Source organism: Camarhynchus parvulus, chromosome 1, assembly GCF_901933205.1.
Source record: "Camarhynchus parvulus chromosome 1, STF_HiC, whole genome shotgun sequence".
Classification (NCBI taxonomy): Eukaryota; Metazoa; Chordata; class Aves; order Passeriformes; family Thraupidae; genus Camarhynchus; species Camarhynchus parvulus.
In genome coordinates, this window is record NC_044571.1 from 10,105,211 (window position 1) to 10,127,027 (window position 21,817).

The 21,817-nt window shown below is 40.3% G+C and overlaps 1 protein-coding gene across 1 annotated transcript in view; it reads left to right on the forward strand.

Moving 5' to 3' along the window:
* Positions 1–569: 569 nt before the first annotated feature.
* Positions 570–21,817, forward strand: part of DMD (dystrophin) — a 1,148,514-nt gene continuing 1,127,266 nt past the window's right edge. Inside the window, exon 1 of the mRNA XM_030961382.1 lies at positions 570–775. Coding sequence (XP_030817242.1) covers positions 691–775 — 85 coding nt within the window. The 5' untranslated portion in view covers positions 570–690. The remainder of the gene's footprint in view (positions 776–21,817) is intronic.

Sequence of the window (21,817 nt, forward strand, 5' to 3'; positions counted from 1 at the left end):
TGGAAGGTTGCAAGGAAGCAGCGCCAGCGGGAAGCGTTTTGTCCCCTGGGTGCAGCGAGAGGGGACAAAGATGCCCCTTTCCTGTACTAAACACAAGAGGAAATGTTTTCTTGTGTCCCGGTTTCCTGGAAACGGATAAGGGATTTGACCAGCAGGTGCCAATAGGCTGCCCCTGGGGCGGCTTTGGAGCAGCGCCACTGGACCAGGTATTCAGGACCTTCGCCCCTCTGAGGATGAGCTACAAAGGAGGGCGCAGAAGACAAACTCCAGCGCGTTTGTGGTTTGATCCCTGCGGCAGGGCTCCCACCCCTGGGGCAGGCAGGGGCACTGCCCGGGCTCTGCAGGGCTGGGGGGCAGCTCCGGCGGCACAGCCGGGGCACCAGGGCTGCTCGGGGCGGCAGCGACGTGCGGCTGAGCGGATAGTGCCCAGGAAAGTTGGAGCCCCGCCGCTGCCAGGGACAGGGCGGCTCCGTGCCGCCCCTCGCAGCCGCAGGCGGTGCCCTGGGGCCGCTCCTGCCCCGGGGGGGGGCTCTGCTCTCCATCGCGAATTGCGCCGCTCCATCGCCCTGGGGGCGGGGGGCCGCAGCCGCCGCCCCGGCGCTATTTCAGGGAGGGCGGCGCCGCTCCACACCTGGCCCGGCCCGGCCCCTCCAGCCTCGCTCCCCCGCCTCCCTCGGCAGCTCCTCGGGCATGGCCGAGCCGGGACGCCTCAGCCCCGCTGCCGGCGGCGAAGGGGCCGCCGATGAGTTCCGCGATGTCATCCGCAGCCGCTCGGGTAGGCACCGCACCGCGCCCCGTCCTTCCCCCGCGGCTCCCTGCGCAGCCCCGGGCGGGGAGCGCTATCCAGCGCTCGGGAGTTTTATCTGTCAGCGCTTTGCGAAATTACTTTTTGTGCTGGCTGAACTTTTCCTCTCGCCGTGCGGCGCTGGAGGGGTTCCCCCGCCGGCTCGCTGGGCGAATCGCGCATCTCGGCGTGACGGGCGCGATGCGTCCGTGTCCCAACAAATGAGTGTCCCCTACCTTGGGCTGAGCTTGTGTTGGCGGGCAGGTTGTTAAAGCTGTAAATGGGAACAGCTGTAACGCTCCCCCAGAGGATAAAGTTTCATGTTCCTGGGCCTTTTTTTTTTTTTTTTTTTGGTCCTGGAAAGAAACCAAATCCGTGGTAGTAAAGGTATTTATAGACCATTCAGCGTTCACTCATTTGCAGTGCAAGTGCATGTGGAGCTACGAGTTGAATTAACTCTTCTCGAGGCTGTGTGTGCTTGCCCAGTGAACAAGCCTTAATATAGTCATGTCCTTAGACAGCTAAATGACTTTTTTTAAATGATTGCTCATGTACCTGTGAAAAACAGCAACAAAACATTTGTCATGCACTACGGAATAATTAGGACTGCTATGGAAATGTCAATCTTGAAGTGTTTGGGTGCTAGTAAGCAGAACTTAAAATTTCTGTGAGAAGTTTTGTGAATGTTGCTTTTACTCTGGTAGTGCAAAGACATTATTGCAGCAGAATTTGGTGCTTCCCCACTGAAGTCTCTATGATGCAGTTCATGAGGATCACCTGTTTTTTTTATAATGTTATCACCCTACTGTTTCTCCTCATGATAACTACTTCTCCTTCAATTTGGTATTTAAAAGGATGGGTATTGACCGTGGGGTGTGGGAAGAGGTGAAGAGTTAAGTGTTTGTTTGTTTAATTATTTTTTTTTTTCCCCAAAGAGCTACTTCTGGTTTCTGTGTCATGTCTTTTAACTGGGTTTCTGCACCATGAGAATGTGAAACGGGTGAGCTGTCTCCACAGTCATTCCTGGTTTGGCTGGTTGTGTTACCTCTTATAGCAGCACATGTTCCCTGTTCCATACTTAGCTCACTTACCGTTTAGGGGATGTGAAATGCAGACTGAGTACAGCCCAGAGAAAAGCCCCCTTCATTTAAAGGCTTGTCCTGCTAGTGTATAATGAAGTATTTGAGCAGTTGCTGGTTGGAAGTGAGAGAACTTGAAGAATAAAAAACCCCAACATTTTAGGTCCATGTAACTTTCAGGAAGTGAAGTTGAAGGCAGTTACTTTCTAGATGCTTACAAATCTGAACTGTTTTCTTCCTACATTTTTTTCCTATGGCTAGTAATTACTTTCAATGTTCAGTTTGATTCCTCACTTTAAAAATTCATAATTGAGAACAGATGCTGTCTGAAAAGTTAGACAGGAAATGTTACCTATGCATTTCCTAATTATCCCTTATACTCTGTTTCACTTGGAAAGTCTGTTTCCAGATCAATTTCAGTGGCAATATGTTAGTTGCATCATAATAAGTGTAAGATCTCAAATGGCTCTAAAATGCTTTTCAAGTTTCCTGCTATAAAGTAGTATTAGGATTTAGATATTAGCAGTAGGCATGGAGCAAACACTTGTGCTTCTTAATTGGGTACAATTCCCTGGTGTATTATCTATGATGAATAAGAAACAGAATCAGTTTAAGAATCCTAGAATTGCCCCAGATGTTTATAAGCCTGGAGAGATAAGGAAATTCAATTTCCATGGTAATATTCATCATAGGTATACTTTTTGTTTTGTGGTATACCTCACAGTGATCTCCTACTCTGCTTATCTTTTGTTGTTATTATTGAACTTTGAAATGCATTGCTTAAAATCTGACTATGGATTTGGGAAGCAGCAATGAACAACAAATTAACACAGCTGTTGGCACAAGCAAACTTGAGGAGAACTTGGTGGGATCTTGTTTACAAGCCTCATGATGGGTTCATTTTGGGTTGGGTTTTTCTGTAACCTATGACCTAGGTAAGGCATTTCTGGAGTTGGGATTCTGAAATTGTTTGGACATGCATTCTTGAACAAATTTGGGTTGGAAGTTTTGGGAGGGGTTCTCGAGCATAATCATTAACACACCTTAAGTCTATAGAATTGTTCTCAGATGGCACCTTCTAGGCTTGCAGAAAAGATTTGGGACCCAGTAAGGGTCTTGGTGACTGAACATGGAGATATTGTAGCAATCTAATGGAGATTTAGAGCACCAGGTACTGGATGGGCTTTAAAAGAGATTGTAACCCACTTGTTTTTTTATTGTGTTTATATTAAGTTTATGCTTCAGGGGTCTGCTGCTTTCTGACAGCTCCTGGATAGGAAATTTGACCTTTGGCAGGTGCAGACCATGTCTTCCCATGAAACCAGAGAAATAGGGTAGAATGTGTTGCTGTATTTGCCATATCAAAATATACTTGCAGATTTAAGGTAATGTTGAAAAGTTCATAGCTCCAATATTTGGTTAAGATGAATGGCTGCTGCAGATAGCATTAAGCTGGGCATCCTGCTGTCAGTTCTAAGTTAAATGATTGAAAAAGTAATGAGGATTCACTTTATGTAAGGACCTAATTTTAAAGTTTGTTAGCACATTTTACAGGAAAGTAGGCTCTGTCAAATATTCTTTGTGTACAAATATTACTGATCAAGTAATTTCTTGGAGTATGTTACAACACACAAAAATAGCACTAGCAGTAAAACACCTACTCAATTGTTTAATACACACAAAACAGTTGTATTGCAGAAGTTACCATCAGGCAATTGTGACAAAATTGGCTTTTCCTTGTTGTGTCTCTGTGGGGATAATTTCAAGCTCTGACACTAATTCATCATTTCTTACTGATACAGAATGAGTTGCCTGAGCTTTGAAGAAGATTCACACATATGCAGGGCTTAGGAGTGAGGAATGTAACTTGTGCTGCCAGAGGGAGGGAAGAATTTAGTGGCCACTACAGGGGCTCTGTTCAGCATGTCCTTGTCATGTGATGACCTAGAGAAATGGGTGTAGGAAAGTTTATTTTTGACTCTTGTATATGGTGACTTTGTATATGGCATGGCTGATTCTACTATGAGAAATGTGTTTGAAAATAACCACAGAACCTGAAATCCAAGGTGAATGTTGATGGAGCTTAGCCAATAATGTGTTTTAAGCCTTTTATGAGATGTTGCAGAAGTAACTTTATTACTATGAGTATATCATGGCCAGAAAATCCTGGATGCTGGATGCCTGCTAGGGGAGAGAGCAATAAGGAAGGAGAAGTCAAAGCTAGTAAATTTATTTAAAACATGAGATATCTTGCACAGAGAAGATGGTTAACCTCTGGGGATAGATCCTTCATATCTAGAGGTGTTTGGTCCAGCATTTAGTACTTTTTTTGTGAGGTAAGCTTTATTCAAATGCAGGTTACTGGATTCAGCATTTAAGAGCCTGCTGTAAAACATCAGTCCAGTCATTTGTCTTGTGGTCCCTTCTGGTCACAGTGGTATTCATTTGAGTCTGCCTGGGTCTTCAATTTAATGCTTGCCATCCAAATTGGGCTTTCCCTAGATGTGATGCATTTTTTGCCCTGTTACTTTCTGGTGCAAGACTGAGCATACTCCTTTTGCCCTGTGCAGGGGCACTGGCAATTCTTAAAATACCGGTGTTAAACCAGAATCCATCCAGGTCTTGAGCTAAGATTGCTCCAGAGAGCTGTTGAGCTAGTATTAGCAAAGAGGCAGTGTAAAACAGCTGCAAATGTGGATGTTACAAGCTGCTGTCACTTTCCAAACCACTAATAAGCATGCCAGTTTGGGAAGTGTGGTTCTCTAATGTATTGTACTTGATGTCATGTTTGTTGAATGCATGGAGGCCATGCCTTGGGAAATGGATGTTGCAGAGCTTAAAAAGACTTATCTTTGTGATTTAATTTCTCTGAAGAACATGTGGTTTCCGTTTCTCAGAATGTCTTTCCAGGCCGTTAAATAGCACCATCAAGTCTCAAATGCATTTGCATGCTTGCTATGTTGAAAGAACACTTAAAAAAAAAGTAAATGCAACCAAAGCTGAGTGTGTGTGGTTTTATGCAGTAAAAAGAAATCTGCATGCTGTAAATACTCTCTCATAAATTTAATGAAGATTTAGATTTTTATTACTGTTTCAGAACTTAGTAACTGTAGTCATGATTAGCAACACAAAGCCCTCTAATTTCTTCAGTTCATATGCAGCCTTCAGAAAAGTGCTTAAGACTTCATTTGTTCTTAACTTACAGTACAAAATTATGCAGATCTGGAGTAAGCTGCTGTTTTAACCTGATGACTGCTTAGAAAAATGATTTGGTGTGGCTTAGGGTTTGAGTGAGGACTTTATCTCACCCACATTGCCTTCTGTTAAGTTGCATGACTTGAAGTTCTGCCTAGAAGACAACTATTTTGTTCTTTATATACAGCATAACAAAGCAATTGTTAGGAGCTGGCACTAAGCAGTGTTAACTGAGTTTCCAGGATATGTGCTTGCTTTTCTTTTAAACTCAATTGCTATTAAAAGGTAAAGCTACAACGTGTAGTGGTGATAAAAGCAGTTAAATAGACTTATAATGGTGATTCTCCTTTTATTCTCTGCTTTGCTCTCTCTGCCCTCCCCGAGCTTCATTGATGTGCAAACTGTAGGTGACCAGAACTGTTAGTGCATATCCCAACCTGGATGATTTGAGTGGGTGGTTCTCAAGCATCCAGAGACCTGAGAGAACTCCCTGGGTTGCTCAGTGTGTGAAAAATGCGTATTTTATGATTGGCTTTTCACAAATATTGAAATGAATGTTATATGTGTTATGTTAGAAAGTTATGCTGTATTAATTTTCTTAAGTAGTGTGTTAAATATAGTTTTAGGGTATAATAAAATGTTAAAATAGAAACTATGCTATGTAAGATACTTTCTTTTAAACAAAGGACTTGCGCTGAGATAGCAGCCGCAGGACACCTAAATATTTCAGAGAAAAAGAATTTATTGCTCTCTTATCAGAAGAAATGAACTTCTTCCTACCTCGCTCGAGCCTGAAGACGGTGTTAGGATTAAGAGTAAGAAGTTGACACTGACCAGACAGAATCCTTTGATTGAATGGAATTTATGCATCATGTATGAATATGCAACAGGCTATTGTTTTTAAGGGTTAATCCTCTGTTAACATGTGTCCTTTTTCGGACTTATATTGCCCAGAAAGAGGTACCCAGACATCTGAAACTCCGTTTCTATCGTCTCATATTGTCCTAATCCAAATTATCCAAATTTTTATTTCTCTAATTATATTGCTATTTTTATAACCATTTTACTACTATTAGACTTATAAAATTTTAATAACAAGTGACTGGCGTTTTTCACCCTCCGCGCACAGGGATGTGCTCTGCCTGTTTGGCTGAGGCTGCCCTCCCCGCAGCGATGGCAGGGGGCTGTTAGCAGGGGATGCGTCTGAGAAAACCAATTGACAGCTGGATCTGCACAGCCAAGTCTGTACCGTGCATCCGAGGGGATTGCTAGGAGAGGAGCGCTCTGCTGGCACGCCGGGGGATGCTCGCACGGCCGGGGCTGGCACGGAGCGCTCCCTGTGCCCGGGGACAGCAGCGGCCGCCCGGGGTGAGGCGGCGTTCCCGGAGCGCTGCGGGGCCAGCAGGTGAGGATGGCTCTGCTGAGCGCATCCCAGCCCTGGCGGCGCTGCTGCCCCGGCACAAAGCCTCGGGTGACCTTCAAGAGTAAAAGGGAATGCCCTGAATAATCTTCAGGGCTGCTGGACATGGCTCTGATGAATCCCAACTGGAGCTTGCAGTGAAGGGAGGCTCGTTCGTGGTGTCTCTATTCCTGAAGCGCAGCACGTGGGAGGAGTTGTGGCTCTGGTTCAAAAAGGGTTTAGGGTGAAGCAACTGCATAAGGGGGAAGTACAGGGTCGTGGTCATAAGGCTGATGCATGTGTCAAAATAAATGGCTTATTCAAATATTTTACGTACAAAATTTGGGCTGGGATGGATATACTTTCATATTCTTTAAAGGGGAAGAAAACCCCTTAAAGGAAACTTAAAGGAAAAATAAACTGCTCAGACTAATTCATGGCCTTGCCACTTCATCTGTGGTTTTGTGGGACACTCGTAGCTTGCAAAGCAATTGTTGGACAAAAGCTGCTAGTGATGTGGTAGTAATATCCTCCTGTACTTCATCCCATTTTAGGACATAGATAAGCTGGATATAATAAGCAGAACAAACTAGAAATTTTTTGTCATGTTTACAATCGTAGCATGCAAAGATGTCTATGTAGAAGGCGATTTTTAAATATGCGGTTTAGATGGATAAAATAATTTAATCACTGATATAAATTTTTTCTTGAGTTCAGGGCTTCATGTGCTTTAAACTATTGTACTCAAATCAATCTTTTGGGTTTTTTCCAGATAAAATTAGATTATGTGTGTGTCTCTTGCTGAAATTAAGTTTTAATCTTGTTTTTGTTTTCTTTCATTTTGAGGTATTTCCATTATTTCTATTATACTTGACAGTCTGCATTTCTTTTTAGCAGAATGAGGACCTAACTATCCGCTAGATCATCTGCTCATTGTGGTGTAGCAGATGCCTAACTGTAGGACAAAAATTGACTCTTGAGTACTTAGGTGGATTTTTTTCCACATCTATTTAAGAATTTAAAAAGCATGGGATCTGGTATGTTCAGAAGCGCTGATGACTTGCAGCTTTTGTTACTTAGTCATTTCAGTCTGAACAGAACTGGAGGGGTGAAAATCACTACGAAAGGTGTTACCAAAATGTCTCCAAACTTAAATCCTGTTAAGTAGTAGTCTCTGATCAAAAGTAAGCATTTCTTTTTAATTTCCATGTCAAAAGGTTATCCAACCAGCAATTTATTTAAGATACTAAATTTAATGGCTTGCTCTAAAGTATCTGTTTTTTAATTGCCTGCCTTCTGTATACTGTTGCCTTGACAACAGTATTTTGGTATGCTGAGGAGTTCTGATATTTTAAATGTAGATCTAAAGAAATACTATATGTGTCTTTAAACTAGCCTTAGACCCGCAGCATCTGTAAACAATTACTGTTTTAGCTGGTTGAGTGCAAGTGTGTTGGTGGTGCACTGTAGCTGATTCTGTCATATGGATAAGTGCTCAGATCTTGTCATTAATTGTATACCCATTAGACATTAAAGATAATGGATTTATTCTGATTAAAGTGATCTCCTGCAATATGAATCTCTAATTGGCAGAATTTAATTCAACACTTTTTCTTTCTCTCTTTTTAAGTTAAGAATAATTCACTGACTTGAATGGTGACTTGTTTGTGGTTATCAGCTGTGGGGGGGAAAAACCACTACCTTGGCAGGTAATTTCAAAGTACAAGTGTCTTCCTTGAGGAAGCTAAAATATCTCCTACCATGGTACCAGCGTCTCTCTGTGGTGCCCCGTCCATTGTTGAATTTCTGCAATTACTTTGAATAAATTCCCACCTCTTATATCTGGGGCTCTATGAGCAATGGATGTGCTGCTCTGTGTTACCTGGCAAACACTGAACTGAATATCAAGGTTAGTTTTTTGCTGTCCTTATACTGTGTGATTGGTATCAAGAACACAATGTGATTGAATTATGCTGCAGGATGCAATCAGATACCATAAATAGTATTATCTACAGAGAGTCTTGGAAGTGGTTGCTGGACTGCTTTTAAAGAGCACTTTGGCTTGGCAATTGAAGCCATAGATTGGATCCTAATTTTGAAATATCAACCTGTTTATTAGCGAGATAATACAGTGTATAACTATTTTATTGTTTAGAAGAATGGTTGGATTTTAAAGAAATGAACTATAGCAAGTTCGTCATTTGTAGCTTTCAAAAGCTGCTTTTACCTTTTGTTCAGCCAGTGTATGAAGTCCTTAACAAAGAGAAAGTGCACTAATCAAATTGTTTAGGGTGTTTGCCCCGCTTAGCAATTTTCATTTTCACCTTCTTGTACAAGGAGAAAAAAAAATTAAAAGTGCAATATATCTCAGCCTCTGTCCAAACGCTGTGTTCTACCTAAGTTTGAGATGATCATATAGGGAAGGAGGACCTGTAAAGAATGTTCACCTGAAAGTTTTCACTAGGTCACAATGGTCCCAAATAAGCTTCCTGCAAAGATTGTCTAGTAATATATTAACAAGTAATCATTGAAGCAAAACTATTATTTAACTATAATTTCATGATTTTATCGTGTTAGCTTTTGCTTGATGATGGAGTCTGCTGTTCTTATTTCCTCTAATGTCAAGGAAAACTTGCTAGTTTGGTGTTTGGAATTTATCAGACTGTTTACCAATAGATATATGTGACATTTCCACTTTGTCAGTGGAAGTAGACTAGCATAATAAAGGTTGTGTAATAAATTTATATGCAATAGTATTTCTGTTCTTGATGGCCCAAATCTGCCATGAACCATCTTCAGGAACTGGTCTAAGCCTTGCATATGGCCTTTAAAGTGTGAAGTATAATCTTCCACACCTATGACCTAAACCTATTTCTTTAGCCCCAAGTGTGCCTTTGGACTGCAGGGGCATCCCATCTTTAGGTTATCTAGCATCACAATAATCACATATGTTCCTGAAAAAACCTAGCAGCTGGGAAAACAAAATCTTCTCTACAGCACTTTTGTCGTTGTGTTGTTTTTTTCCCACACACAATAATTAAGCTAATTCAATTAGGCTTTGTGTGATCTTTCCCCTTTTATCTCAAGTGTAATGTTTTGCTGAACACTAGAGGGAAATAACTAAGGATTGGCAATGTGCACTTGCAAAATATTCTTCAGCTGAATGCTGGCTCCTTCTCAGAAGGATTTCTGGTTGTTGTGGATTTAAACAATTATAATTTCATTATCTGGAGACTCTGCAGAAGTGTCACCGGTCCCTAATTTGCTAGAAATGTCACTGTGCTGTTGATGTGGTGTAAAACTGCAGAGGACTTGCTGCTTGTTTGGAATTCTTTCCCCATAGGTTCCTGCACCCAACAGATGGGTGAAGGAAACTTCTACTGTGTGAAGAAACTCTCTAGTCTGCTTCCCAATCCATATTGGACTTGCTAAATTTGTCAATACTTTTTCCTTTCTCTTTGTGATGCTGCTGGCTGGCGACAGCAATAATGACAGTACTGCTGGAAGATTCCCTGTCCTCTGGGATCATGGCTGTTTTCTGGGCTGTTTTTTCATAGCTATGAAATCATCACTAGTGCAGGAAAGAGCTACAGATTGAGGCCTGGTGACACTGCACCAAAATTTGCTATATTTTCAGCATCTGCATGCTGGCTTGATCAGAGCTGTGCAGGCTGGGTGTAACCTGAGCTGCTTCTGTTGAGGTAAATTCCTACAGGTCCAGATTCTGAAAGCAGTCAAGGGAGAATTTGGTTCATTAGAGATAAATAAAAGAAATACTGAGCACTAATTAGATGTAATGGCCCACAGTAAAAATTGCTAAATTTGCCCTGCCCCTCTGGGGAAAGAATCCCAACAAAATATTTGCTTGAATGTAACCAGAATGGTAAAAGTGGTGGTCCTTAGGGAATCTTCTTCCTTTCTGCTGAATTATTCCAATGACCTTGTCTAGAACTGTGGGTCTATGAATTTCAACCAGGTGTCCTGCTAAACAGAGAAGTGAGTCCACAAATGGAGTGATTTGCATGGCAGAGTAGAAAATTAATTCATCATGATGATTGCCATTTGGCTGATAGTTAAACAGAGGCATAGATAATACTAATGCATTCTTCCTGCAAGACTAAGTCAATTAAACCCCATGCAGCTGAGACAGATCTCTTTTCATCAAGATTTCTTTCAAGGCTCATGTGACTTCCTCCACATAATAAATTAGCAACTGGGAATGGAACACCAAAGTCAGTTTCATTCTTTAAACTCTTAATATAAACTCCCTCAGGATACTTTGGGGAAAAAAGTCAGCTACAGTAGATTTTTTTCCCCTCCTTAGAAATTGTCTTTTAAAAAAAAGTCCCCTGAATGACTCATTTAGACTTATGCAAAATATTCTGCTAGAAAGTTCTTAGTGATGTGGTGTGTCAGGATTTCGATCTTCTGTTGTGGGAAAGAAGAGAAGGTGCACACACACACGACTACTGCAGTCAAACAGCTAATTCATATTCAAAACATAAGCACTCACCTGGAAGAGTTTAAATCTTCTGCAAATCTAGAGTAGTTTTAAAAGATCCAGAGCTTATGTTTAAGTACTGCATTTTTGTGGCTAGGCTCTTTAAAACAATTATTTCTGCTTAATTAATATTAACAGTACTTTTCATCTCTTGTAGCTGCTGCAGTTTGAATAATAATTCCAAGTTTTAAGCTATTAATTTCCTGGAATTATTTTGCAAATTTTTCATTACATAGGTTATAATAAAAGGGGTTGTTTAAGCATCAGTCTGAATAAATAGTGAAATCTTAACTTTGTTATGAAAGATGACTTTAATTCTTTTTGTTCCAAAATATTGTACAATCTAGTATCCTAAACAGTTACAGCAATATCAATCAAACTGCAGAGATATAATATTTAAAACTTGTGCTTTGTCATTCATGACTACTCTTTTACACATAGCAGAGAGAAGGATTTTTCATTCCGTCTGAAACTGAAATAACTCTTTTCTCTAAGAGCAAATGTTCTTTAAGTAAGAACAAGAATTGCAGTCCTGGCACAAGAAGCCCACATTTAGCTAAGCTTGGGATCCCTTGCCAGTGCATGCCATGAGAGGGACTTACAGGGAACCCTCTACTCAGTAAAGGTCTGCAGAGAATCTGTGATTCGAAGTGTTAAAAAGACCCCAAACACCAAACCAAACAAAAAATCAACAAATACCAAACTGAAAGCAACCTCAAAGAACCCACCCACACAAATCAAAAGTAACAAACCAAAAAACCTCAAACCACCAGAACACAAAAAAACAAACAACCACTTCCACACAGCCTCTACTTCCCAGACTGTGAGAGAAAAGCTAAATGAGTTTCCTGGCTGTAGTAGTGTGATATGTTGCAGCTCTGACTTTGCAGTGTTGATTAACTACTTAATCTGCTTGTAAAGGAGGAGGATGAATCTGCTTTTTATTTCAGATGTGGTGCTCATTCTCTGATCAAATCCAAGTTCCCCTCCCAGTCACACCCTGACTGAGCCTCATCTCCTGAGCAGGCTTTCACCTGGCTTCAGAGGGTGCTTCAGCAGGGGCACCTTCCCCAGGGTGCAGGTACCACTGCTGGGTACCCAGGAGCTTGGCTTTTACAGCTCCATCACATGGAGTAAAGGGTAAAACTTTTTTACAGCTTGCTGAAGTTGCTAATGCCTGTAAGAGAAGTTACAGCACAAGCACAGATTCTCTTTATAAGAGACTGAGACACGTGCAGCTATCAGCAGCCTGAACTGTAGGGTGGGCTAACCTGACATGTTAGTCTTAATTGCTAGACAGTGATCCCAAAATAATCTGGTGGTGGCTGTTGGCACTCCTGGAAGTGGAGTGCCACGTGAACAATCCTGTATCATAAAAGAGAGCAGGGGATGTGGCAGTCCTCAAGTGACTGAGAGTAGTGGGTGGTGGGGTTTTCTCCTCAGTGGCATCCTTAAAGAAAAGGGAGAGGCTGGCTTGTTACAAGTGTTCTGGCTGTGGTTCCCTGCCAGAGCAGTGTTAACAAAGGAGAGATGAAGGCTCAAAATAGACAAATGTATTCCCTGTAAATAGCACCATGAATGTGTGATAGATAGTGCTACTGTTGGAGTGCTGCATTAGTGTAAAAAAAGTTCTGAAGACATAACTGTAACGTTACTAGAATGAGTATGTTCTATGTACTCCTACCTAGACAGGTAGAAAACTTGTAAAGAAGAAGATATAGTAAGAAGAAAAATATATAGTACTTTAAAATGTAAATTAATTGACAGTCACTGTATGGGGGAAATAGTTCTCTTCTGTCTCTCATTTGTCTATGGTATATATGCATTCTAATTGGGAAAGAAATGAAAAGTTTAATTTCATGTCAGATTCCTTATTAACTATTTTCTTATAGTTAGGTTAGAATGCTGCTTGCAGCAGTTTACAAAGTGCTTGTCAAAGTAAAGAGCAACTTGGCATATTTCTTGTTTTCAGAGCTTAAAGAACTAAAGAAACTCTGGTGCTGGAATTAAACCTGCTTTTTTTTGTGATTTTTAATTTAAAGTAAGAGTTTACCTGTGTAGAAACTGATTTTGTAGGCTTTTCATACAGCCATGAGTGTGACTGGAATGAAGAGATCCCTTTGGAGGGTTGTTTTGAACCAGAAATTGTACTGGCTTACCTTCAGTGCATATGCAGCTTATTTAATGAAGTGATGAGCAAAGTACATAAGCCTGAATACACTAAAAGGGAATAGAAGCTGAGTTTTCTTGATCTAATTATGCCTGGGATTTGATCTGTTTCTTTCCCTGTCCTGGTGGGAAGTTTATCCACTTACTGCTGTTCATAAGGGCTTAAGAATGCTGAATTCAACTGTTTCTTCAATGCATATATTTGTTCAAAGATATTCTATTCAAGAACAAACCAAGAGACTTCTGGGTCAATTATCAAAATCAGTAGAAAAATGCAGGTGTGTGAAATGTATCCTTTCACATACAGCACGTGCCTGGTGTTTTATAATGAACTAGCTGAGGTTCGTATAGTGAGGAGTTTTGCATTTGATATCTGTATTTGCCTTACTTGAATGCTGATTTTCTGTCTCAGTTCTGGAAAGTTTTCTGGCAATGCCATAGGATCACTTTCTTCTAAGATATAGCACCACTACTTAAGTAATGCTGGAGTTAACTTTGAGTGGTTTCATAGCACATAGTAGATCCTACACATGGTGTTGCCTGGGATGCTTGGAAATGGGTTCCAAACTTCAGTTTTCTGTGAAGTGAATATATTTTTACTGACTTCACTGATCAGCATATCAGTGATTTTTTTTTTCTGAAAGAATACAATCCAGTGATTTGGGGTTTAGTGCAATCTGATATAATCAGGTATATGTTTCAAAGCAATAATTGAAGTAGGGTCTTAAAAGAACTTAAATTTATTTTTGAATAAAATTAGTGTCTTGCAATATTTAATATCCATTCATAAGAATGTATCTTAATTATTACTGTATGATCTCTTTACTCTTCAAAATGCAAAAATGCCAATTCTAATTAAGTGACATGTTTAAATAATTAAAAAATCCTTCCAAACCACAACAACATAAACCAGTACAGAATAGACTTTACCTTCTGTTAGTCAGGCTTACCTGTCTCCCAAGATATATTAAGACAGTTTGATTTATAGAGCATCAATTCCCTGATAGAACAACTGGACCATGCTTCTTGGCTTAACAGGTAATTCTGAGATATAGCTTTATAATATCATTATCTTGATAAATGCTTTTGCCAGAAATATGATGCAGCTGTAATGAAATTGTGGTTCAAAACAAAATTTGCAATCATGACACAGATGGCATAAGTACCAGTTTAGCTTGACTTTTTTTTTCCTTTGTCCAAGCTTAACAAACCAAATACCAGTGGAGGCGAAGGAAGGAGTGCTTAAACAAGATGCAAATTGCCCCATGTCAACACCATGTTTGTTGATCAGAATGTGAGAAATGTATATTTCTGTTCATGAGGAAGCTTGTTCCAATTTTGCCATAAAATCATAACCACTTTGTTAACCATGGAAAAACTGATTTATACTTAAAGTTGTATATCCGCTTGGAGTGGGAGAACTGCATTAAAACTGCTTCCTGAGTTTGATCATACTTTATTTGCAAAAAACCACTTGTGCATGTGTGTATGAAAAGACATGCAGGGTTGAAAGCTGCAGCCTAGGAATGCACACCTTGGAGGTGTGTGTGCTTAAACATTCATCCCACCCTCTGGATTCTGTATTCCAGTTGGTACAACAATCAAGACAAGGAAAAATCTTACATACAGCCTGATGTGCACTATACTGCAATGGAGACCAAGGCATAGCATAAAAGATCCAAAGCTTTTTTTTTTTTTTTGCACAGTTTTGTTTCTGGATGCTGCCACTTTTTCTCATCATTTTCCTCTTGTTGTGAGTTTCTGTGCTGAGAGTGTCACAGACAAACTGTGATGGTACCAGCAGTCAGAGGGGTGTGGAGTCTGTGCTTTGCTTCCCAGGTTGGCTCTCAGCTGCTGATGGGCACTGGCTGAGTCCTGTGGTCTGTTCTCCCTCTCTATGGCACATAAAATACAGCACTTGGGATAGTGTTCTGGGAATGTGTGTGTGTTTTGGTGGCCCTTTTTCCCACCAGTACCTATCATCAAAGATGCATTAACAGTTCTGTTGGGTTTTTTGGTACAATGTATTATCTAGCTGGCTAGAAAATGGTAGAAGAGACAAAATGTCCTGAAACCTGAAAAAAGTATAATGGGGAATGGACTCTGTTCTTTCAGCAACGTAAGCCATTATCCTGGTGAGATTTTGTGGTCTGGTTTTTGTTTAGTTTTTTTTTTTTCCTCCTCTTTGAATCCCTGCCAATTAAAATTTGGCTATACTGAATCCCTGGGTTTTTTTTTTAATCTCAAAGAATCTCACATTCATTATACACTAAGACCTGAAAAATAAAGGTCAGTCAGTGTTTGTTCCTTTGCATCCTGTCCATGAAGTTCTCCACTGAGGGACTTGTCTCCAGTGATTAGGATTGGCAGCAGAGGTACCAACTTTCTAAGTCCTTGTACAATTTTTATGATGTTTTCAGGGGTAAAGGGACATGCTGGCTTCTGAATGTGACATATTTTTAATACTCTAGCAAACGTTAGTAGTGGCAACCCCTTTTAGGACAAGGGGAATTGGGCTGAAAGGAGCAATCGTGATTGAAGAATGCCAGGAATGGTTCTGGAGAAGGCTGTGTCCTGTCCAGTGCTACACAGAAGTGTCCTGGACTTCCTCTTCATCAGACAACATATTAATAATTTTAACAATGCTACATGAAAAATTAGAGTAAGGGTTGTGGAATCTGTAGTTCACGGGAGCAAAAAAGTGAATGCTTTCCGAGAATGGAAGTGGATTTTATTCAAGTGACCAAAAAAAGCTAGAAAAACCTGGTGAAAAGTTCTGAAGTACATTTGCAAGATAGGGCATTGCAGCATCATGGATTTCTCTGGAACATACACAGAATACTCCAACTTCTAGGATGCTCAATGTGACCTTTCAGAAAAATAAGGGGGAAATTGTGCAGCTGGTACTGCAGCAGTGGATGTCAGCTAAACTGGCTCAATATTCAAAAGAGGAGGATGGAGCTGTAATTTAATTGTACAAAAACTTGAAGAACATAAACCACCTTGGTTTAAAGAAGTCTTTGTAAATGAGTGTTTTATTTGCAGAACCACATCTCCAGCTGTCGGGTTTGACAGCAGATTATGATACTAATCCTACTTAAATGGTTATATAACCAACTAGTGGTAGGTGTGATGAACTCAGTGTAGCCTTGGAAGAGTTTAGCATTCAAGTAATGCATTGTTGGTGGAGAAGATTGCGTGGGAAATGTTTTGGATTAGAATTTTGGTCATTTTCCTGCGTTTGTGTCTGTAACTCTGAAGTATGGTGTCTCCTCTCTGTTGCTAAATGCGTTGTCTGTTTTCTAAACATAGCTACATATGATGAAGAAATCTTAAATAAAACCAATTCTTAGTCCTATAATTCCTGTTCCAGAATGTGGCCAGCTACTTGACAAGACACTGTGATTAACTGCTACAGCTAGTTTGAGATTAAGAAACTCCTGTCTAGTAGTGAGAGAAGTTTAATACAGGTGAAAATCATGTAAATAATTGCATAGCATTGAAAATAGGATCTCCTTGCTTCCTAGGATCAGCCTTACCAGAAGGGACTAACACACCTCTGTTAACAATTTTCCAGAGGTATAAAAAATGGAAATGTAAATTTTGCAGAGTGAAAATACTCTATGGAGAATAGTGATCTGAGCTGCTTCAGTTTAGAGATAAACAATGTAGGTCACTTGTGGCTGGCCTCCTGAGGAGTACCTGGCCTTTTTGAGATCATAAATGGCTGATACTTCATGAATGCTGCTTTGATAGCATTGTATTTATCTTAATTGAATCTCAGAAATAATATGGTTAGAAGATAAGGCTTTTTAAGAGTCGTGTTTGCTGTTATATTTGCTTGTCAAGATCTGTGGGGTAAATATTAAAATATGGGCGCACTGTGAGTGAAGGTTTTGGAGCCCATTCCTTCAAAGCACAACATCTCAGTCTCTTGGACTGTCAGAGGCTTATGTGTTTAAAGCTTTAGTGGACATCTTGGGGAATGTACTGGGGCTTGTGAATATATTCCATTAATTTACCATCACACTTGAACAATTACTAGTCAGTTTTAATGTTCAGTGCTACAGTGAGGTAGTTAACCTGATCAAACTACCTTTTTAAACCCAGCCAAAAGACCCCTTTAATTCAGCAATGTTTGAAGTGATGATCTCAAGCTTGCTAAGTGCTTCTCTGTTCTCTGATGGAAGATATTTGTGATGGTGTTTGCAGGGGTCCGAGGACGAGGGAAGAGACGAGAATCTGACTCCATGTTTCAGAAGGCTTGATTTATTATTTTATGATATATATTATATTAAAACTATACTAAAAGAATAGAAGAAAGGATTTCATCAGAAGGCTGGCTAAGAATAGAAAAATAATGATAACAAAAGCTTGTGTCTTGGACAGAGAGTCCAAGCCAGCTGACTGTGATTGGCCATTAATTAGAAACAACCACATGAGACCAATCACAGATCTACTTGTTGCATTCCACAGCAGCAGATAATCATTGTTTACATTTTGTTTCTGAGGCCTCTCAGCTTCTCAGGAGAAAAAATCCTAAGGAAAGGATTTTTCAGAAAATATCATGGCTACAGATATTAAAGGCAGATCCAAATAATTCAGGTGAAATTCTGCTTCTGCATGCATAAGGTTTGACTGGAAATGCGTTGCAGCTCCACATTGATAAGGATCCCAGGATTCCTCTTTCTTATAACATGTCAGATTTTTGTTTATTTTATTTGCAACTTGAGATTATTGTCATGTTGTAGTTTAATTTAAACCTCAGTTAGTTGCACACTAATCCCAGGCAGCCTGGGATTATGACTTCAGGCAGTGATGACGTGGAGCTCTTCCCTCCCTACAAGCCTGTTAGTGCAGTTCAGGTTTTGGTCGAAGGCCATCTGTAGCCTCTTTTCTGGAGGTGGTGTAGGCTGTAGGCATAAAGATTATTGGTATAGGGAAGGGAGAATTTCCCAGTCTTTGGTCTGCTTTACAGTTTTGTGGTTTTTCAGCTACATTATCGACCTATCTGCATTCCCTTACAAGATATGTACTCCAGCACAGCAGTGCAAGCAGTTCAAGTTTAATAGCTGTGCTGGAGGAGGTTAAGAAGAAAAGATATGGAAAAATCTATTCATCTTTAGAAAGATTTTTTTAAGTGCTCTTCCATAACAAGCTGTTTAATTATTTAATGCAATGTAAACATAAACAGATCCTCTTTTACAAGGAATAACTTCATTAAATATCTATTCAAAGCAGATGCATATATTTTCTAACATGGCAGGAGGACTGAAAGGTACTTATCTATGGAAGAGAAAATTTAGTCTATAAAATGATTGAATAATAAATATGTAATTTTCTAGCTTGCATGTTCTTTCTGAGCACTAATGGCATTGTAGACCTCATAAGCTTTGCAGAAGAGTATTTTAAATCTTCAAACTCAATGGGGCACATATAAGTTAGTGTACATACACAGGAGTGTATTTGCATTGTGACTCTCAATCTTGCATACATATGTGCACAATTGAGTCTCTCATGAGGAATGTAATTTACAACTTACTGAAATTCTCTAGGCTATAAATTTCGGTAAGCAGCTGCTTTTTCAAGGTTCATGTCCTCTGTGCCTTTGTGTAAACCTGCTTTCTCAAATTCTCCTCTCCCTGAACTGCTCTGACTTACAGGAGACTAATGGGGGCATTCCTTTTGATTTTTAATCTGTGCTGTAAATTCTCCTTGCAAAACCCTGCTTGCTCCCCCCTCTTCTTTGTTGCTACCTATGGTGCACTTTGATATGTGGTAGCTTGTTGCCGCGCTGCTGCTTGCCCTGAGTGACAGCCCTTGCTCTCAGTGTGGCTGCCCATGGCTGCTTTTCACTGGAATTTCATTGCTAGGTGATGTATTTCTGGTTTGAAGCATGTGGTCTCAGGCATCCATGAGGCTCCTGCCCACAGTTACAGGGTTCTACCTCTCTGCTCCTGGCTTTTGCATGGGCAGTGCTGGATGGCAAGAGGAGAGTTTAAAATATTCTTAGAGGGAATTGGTAAACTGTGAAAGATCCAAAGACTGCTTTTGTCCTAAGCCTCTGTACAACTTCTCTTTGAAAGCCCTTTCTGGTCTATGATGTCCATGAAATCAGGTTTTCCCTCTAGAGTGTGATCCCAGCTGGATCTGTCCCTTTAAAAGCTCGTGTTCTGTTCCAAATTCCATGAGGTGTGTTGCAGTTGACTTTTCTTTCAGAAAGGGCTTTATATCACTCTAGCCTGTACTCCCTTTGAGTCAGTTATAATCAGGAGCAGAATTTATGTGGAGCAGTAAATTGTGATACTGTGTACAACCAGCTGAAATTTGCTATGGCTTATCCATGGAATTCTTCCTGTGAAAGCTGTTTTGTACTCCCTCCCTCCCTGTTGCTCATTACTGCTCCTCTGGAGTCTAATTTCAGCCACGGAGAAAATGACTGAAAGAAGGGTGAAACAAAGTTCTCTACTCGAGTTAATGCTTTTATATCCACTAACTGTATAGCTGGCCTGCTTGTTGACATAAAGGAAAATGTCGTGAGGAAACAAATAGCTAGCCCTGGTGGTTTTGTAGCACAGCAGCCCTGTGACAGAGGAGACTGCAGTGAGTGTTGTAAACTCCTTGCTTGCTCTCCTCCCAGACCTGCCCCTTGCCCAAATTACACTGCCTCTAATAAAACATTACCCTTCTTAGTCTTGTGATTTGTTTTTTATCTTTCCTTAATTTTGATTTCACACCTATTTGTGATCCTTTTCCCTGCTGCCTTCTCTGCTCTGGAATGACTGTGCTGCCTTCTGCAAAATAATGGAATAATGTCAAAATTGGGATAACAGAAAAGAGCTTTTTAAAATAGATTTTTTCCGAACTTCTGTGCTTCAAGTATTTGTTTCACTACTGGAAACGACTCAGTGTTTTTCTGCTTTTTAATCCAGAAGAGCTGCAAGCTTAATTTTGAATATATTCATAATACTTTTGGATGTTTGGGGTTTATTGGAGCAATTAATATATAATAATACTTGATGTATGATTCATTTTAATGAATTTAAGCTGATTATTTGCAATATAGTGAATATTGTAGTTGGATTGCAATTAAGCATTCAGTTGTAACTGATTCAGCAGCACTGGTAGGGCTGCAGGTATGGTCAGCCTTGTTTTGCTGTATTTGTTCTTCAGCTTTACATTGTCTTATAGGAGTTATCTGATTGCAATACAATTGCAAACAAATCCAAGCATTTAAGAGCTTGAAAATTATCTACTGGATCAAAGCACAGTAACCAAGACCGGTTCTGTGCATGTGTATCATTGCATTGCTGCTCCTATTGAGATAATATTGTCTAATTTGATTTTGTGGGGAATGCTTTACTGTTCACAAGTAGCTGCTTATCAATTTGAGCTGTGTGAAATAAAGACTGTGCCCTCAAGTCTATGGCACTGACAATGAGACTCATTATCAAGATGGCATATGATGATGTTAGTAAGCATGCACTGTCCTTGCAGAATGACAGAAAATTGAGTTCCTTCTATATGCTTTGTATGAGGCCAGAAGTACCCCTGCTTATTTTTAAAACCTTGAATGTTTTTCTTCTTATAAAATAATCACTTTGATTGTTTTGGACTGTGTTGAATATCTACTTTTAGCACTGAACATAATTACTAGACTGTAGTAGTCAGAAAAAAAGTCAAAAAGAAAAATCAGAAAAGATAAATTCTGAATATTTATAAATATTTAAGTATCTATTGTCGGCAAAATATTTAAATGCAATATACAGCACATATCTATGATGGTTTTAGCTAGATTTAGAGATGGAATATATTCTGTTTGCCATATGTGATTGCTAGCACTGAGAAGGAGACAGTGAGCCTTTGCTTGAAGCTGTCAGTCTCAAGGAAAGTGTGAAAAGCTCTACTCAATTATCCATCAATAGCCACCACATCTCCAGTGGGGGTTTAGTATCCCAGCATTCTATCTCTGTTGAAACACTAGTAATTCCTCAGCTTTGTTTACTCAGGTTATCCTGCTGAGGTTGGGGGGGCCAAATTTTGGGTTTTACTCAGTGGTCAGTTAATGCAACCCATCTGAGAACAGCCAGGCAGGACAGCAAATGCCCCCAGCCTTGCGTTAATCCCCTTAATGCTTCAGTTCTTCAGCCCAGCATAGCAAGAGGGTGGCTTTGTCCAGTTAACAGAACAACACAGCTCTGCTGTCTCTCCTAGAAGACGCTCATGCCCTCCTTGCACTCTTGAACTCACATTCATCCTGGATATTGTCTACTCACCTTCCTAGTGCCTGTGCCTCAGGGGCAGGAGAGGCATTGCACCACCCTTGGGGGCTCAGAAGCCTGTGCAGATCCGCTGACTGGGAGGTGGGCTCTCTGACTTCTCCCTGGTGACTCTGCTTGGCTTTCTGCAGGAGTCAAGCTAGCTCATCTTCCAGGCCCTCCATAAGATGCACTTGCATCATTAAATTCCAATATTTTATGCATTTTCATTGGCTGATGTTAGTATTTATGAAGCACTTTCTATTCAGAAGTTAGGGCAACATGGAACGCCTTTGGGAGCTACTGTGCTATTACTACCTTGCCTTATAGATGAGGAGGTAAATTGACTTGCCAAAGGCCATGCAAGATCTCTAAGGGAAGCAGAAATATAACACAGATCCATCAATGGGTCCTTTTCCCTATGCAGTAATA